This window comes from Phanerochaete carnosa (genome assembly GCF_000300595.1).
Source record: "Phanerochaete carnosa HHB-10118-sp unplaced genomic scaffold PHACAscaffold_849, whole genome shotgun sequence".
Taxonomy (NCBI): Eukaryota; Fungi; Basidiomycota; class Agaricomycetes; order Polyporales; family Phanerochaetaceae; genus Phanerochaete; species Phanerochaete carnosa.
This window is the reverse complement of record NW_006768476.1, coordinates 1-2,018: the sequence shown is the minus strand read 5'-3', so window position 1 is coordinate 2,018 and position 2,018 is coordinate 1. Positions and strand designations below refer to the sequence as shown.

General features: G+C 47.8%; 2 protein-coding genes across 2 annotated transcripts; both read left to right on the top strand.

Moving 5' to 3' along the window:
* Nucleotides 1-295: 295 nt before the first annotated feature.
* PHACADRAFT_266506 (uncharacterized protein) lies at nucleotides 296-537 on the top strand (the record flags this gene model as incomplete). Its single annotated transcript, XM_007403188.1, has 1 exon — nucleotides 296-537. A coding segment is annotated over one exon (153 nt), but the record flags the coding sequence as incomplete, so codon positions are not given.
* Nucleotides 538-1,140: 603 nt separating this feature from the next.
* PHACADRAFT_214910 (uncharacterized protein) lies at nucleotides 1,141-1,354 on the top strand (the record flags this gene model as incomplete). Its single annotated transcript, XM_007403187.1, has 2 exons — nucleotides 1,141-1,183; nucleotides 1,236-1,354. The coding sequence occupies 2 exons, from the start codon at nucleotides 1,141-1,143 to the stop codon at nucleotides 1,352-1,354; spliced, it is 162 nt and encodes a 53-aa protein (XP_007403249.1).
* Between the last annotated feature and the right edge of the window lie 664 nt (nucleotides 1,355-2,018).

Below are 2,018 nucleotides of genomic sequence, written 5' to 3'. Positions count from 1 at the left end.
AGAGTATATTGCCCCTTCCCTGAGTCATCAGCAAAACGGCCCGATACTGGAAGCGCTGAGTGCCCTGGCGAAGCTCGTCAGACCTCTCAGGGCTCAGCCACTCAGACGTCAAGGTCTCGAGGTTCGAGCCTGGCCCGAAGCAAAATAAATAATAGAATAAATCAGTAAATTATATCAGAATGTGTTCATGACTATCATCTGGAATAAACTTCGTATAGGCGCTGTAACGATTTTGGGGGGATCCGGGCCGCCGCCCCTCTGGCTGTGCGCTAGTGGCAACGCCCCGCTCCTGCTGTCCCTGACCTACCATCTCGCGAAGACATCCCAGCTTTATACGATCAGCGGCGACTGCTGTGATGGACGAAACATAGCTTTCCCTCCGATGTCAGGCAACGTCAGGAAAAGCCGGAAGTCCAGGTCAGCGGCTGATACTTCCGAGAAGCACGGTGTCCACTGTTCTTGGAGATACTGCCTCACCACGAGAAGTCAGTACGTCGCTTCGTATCAGTATCAGACGTCTTATGCATGATACGGAATATTATGTGCACAGGCGGTGCGTTGAGGCATGTTTACCCATCAACAAATCCGGTATCCAGGCCTCTTTTGTATTTAGAGATTCATGCTGCACCGAAAGCCATCAGGTTCCTCCCCTCCCTCCTTCTGAGAAGGATAACTACCATGTCTGACAGCTCGATGTGAATTCCGTTCAGCCTGCATCTTCATTGAACTTCACACTCATCGCACTCTTCAGCGAGAACTCAGTGGCGAACAGTGTGGCATACGCAGTTTCAGGTGAGTTTTAGGTTTTATTGGAGTGCACAAGCGTTCCTAATCACCCTCAAACTCATAAACGTTTAGCCCTAACAATTTATGAGTACCTCATTACATTGGACCTGGAGGTGCAAGTGGTATGGCGGCGGAAGTGGACCGCCAGTTCCGTACTACTCCTCTCGACTCGTTGGTTCATGGTTCTCAGCGCAATATTAAATTGCGTCTCATTTTGGTCTAACACGGTGAGTACATTAATCGATGCAGTGTCGCCTTATTTATTTTCTGCGACAGAGGTATCTAATTTTGTCCAATGTTGCCTAACACTCGTGGCTAATCTCAACTTCTACCAGCTGCGAAGTCCTTAATATCATGATCACCGTCTTTGCATTTGTCGGCTACTTTCAAGTTGCTGGTAGGCTCTACACCATATTGCAAGAATTGCGAGCTGAATGTTTAGACATCAGTCTTCTCCGCCCTACGCGTCTTTGCGATTACCGGCGGATACCGTATGCTAACAGCGCTGACCCTAGGATTGGGCCTTACACCTATTGGAACTAATGTGGTTGGTGTCAAGATATTGTGAACGCTCATCGCTGATCATAATATCGGTACTTAGTTTTTCTTGACCAAGACACAGGGCTGTAATGGACCTCTGGACATATCAAACAAGGCATCATTAATGTATGTGGCATCTTTTCTAGTTTATGGTTTTGTGGCAATCTCAGCATACATTGTAGTGGTGGGTTATAGCATCTTCAGTATCCTTTGAATGAGCTCATGCTACTCCGTAGTCTCTCTCATTACTCGAATCTCGCAAATCATCATCGACCTGCTGGTAGTCATCGCAACATGGCGGCGAACCTTCCAATATTGGAAGGATATCTCTAGATCCCAGTGTCCACCAACAATTTCATCGTGTCTGCTCCGCGATGGTGAGTCTTGTGGGAAATGGCGCGATACTAACGGTTGACTAAGACCGCTTACCCTAGGAACCGTCTATTTTTTGTAAGTTTCCACTGGCAGCTTCACTTGATGCCATGCCTGATTATGTTGCGCAAATCAGTGCGCTATTACTTGTGAATATTGCTCAGATATTGACACGCAGTCCCGTAAGCCAAAGCCCTCGTATCCCAGGCCTTCATTATCAGGCTAACCCACTTGTAGACATTAGCTCCTGTGAGCCCGCTCACCACAGCAATGGTATGATAGCTGTAATTCACCGGTAACACGGTCACAGTACTGACAGA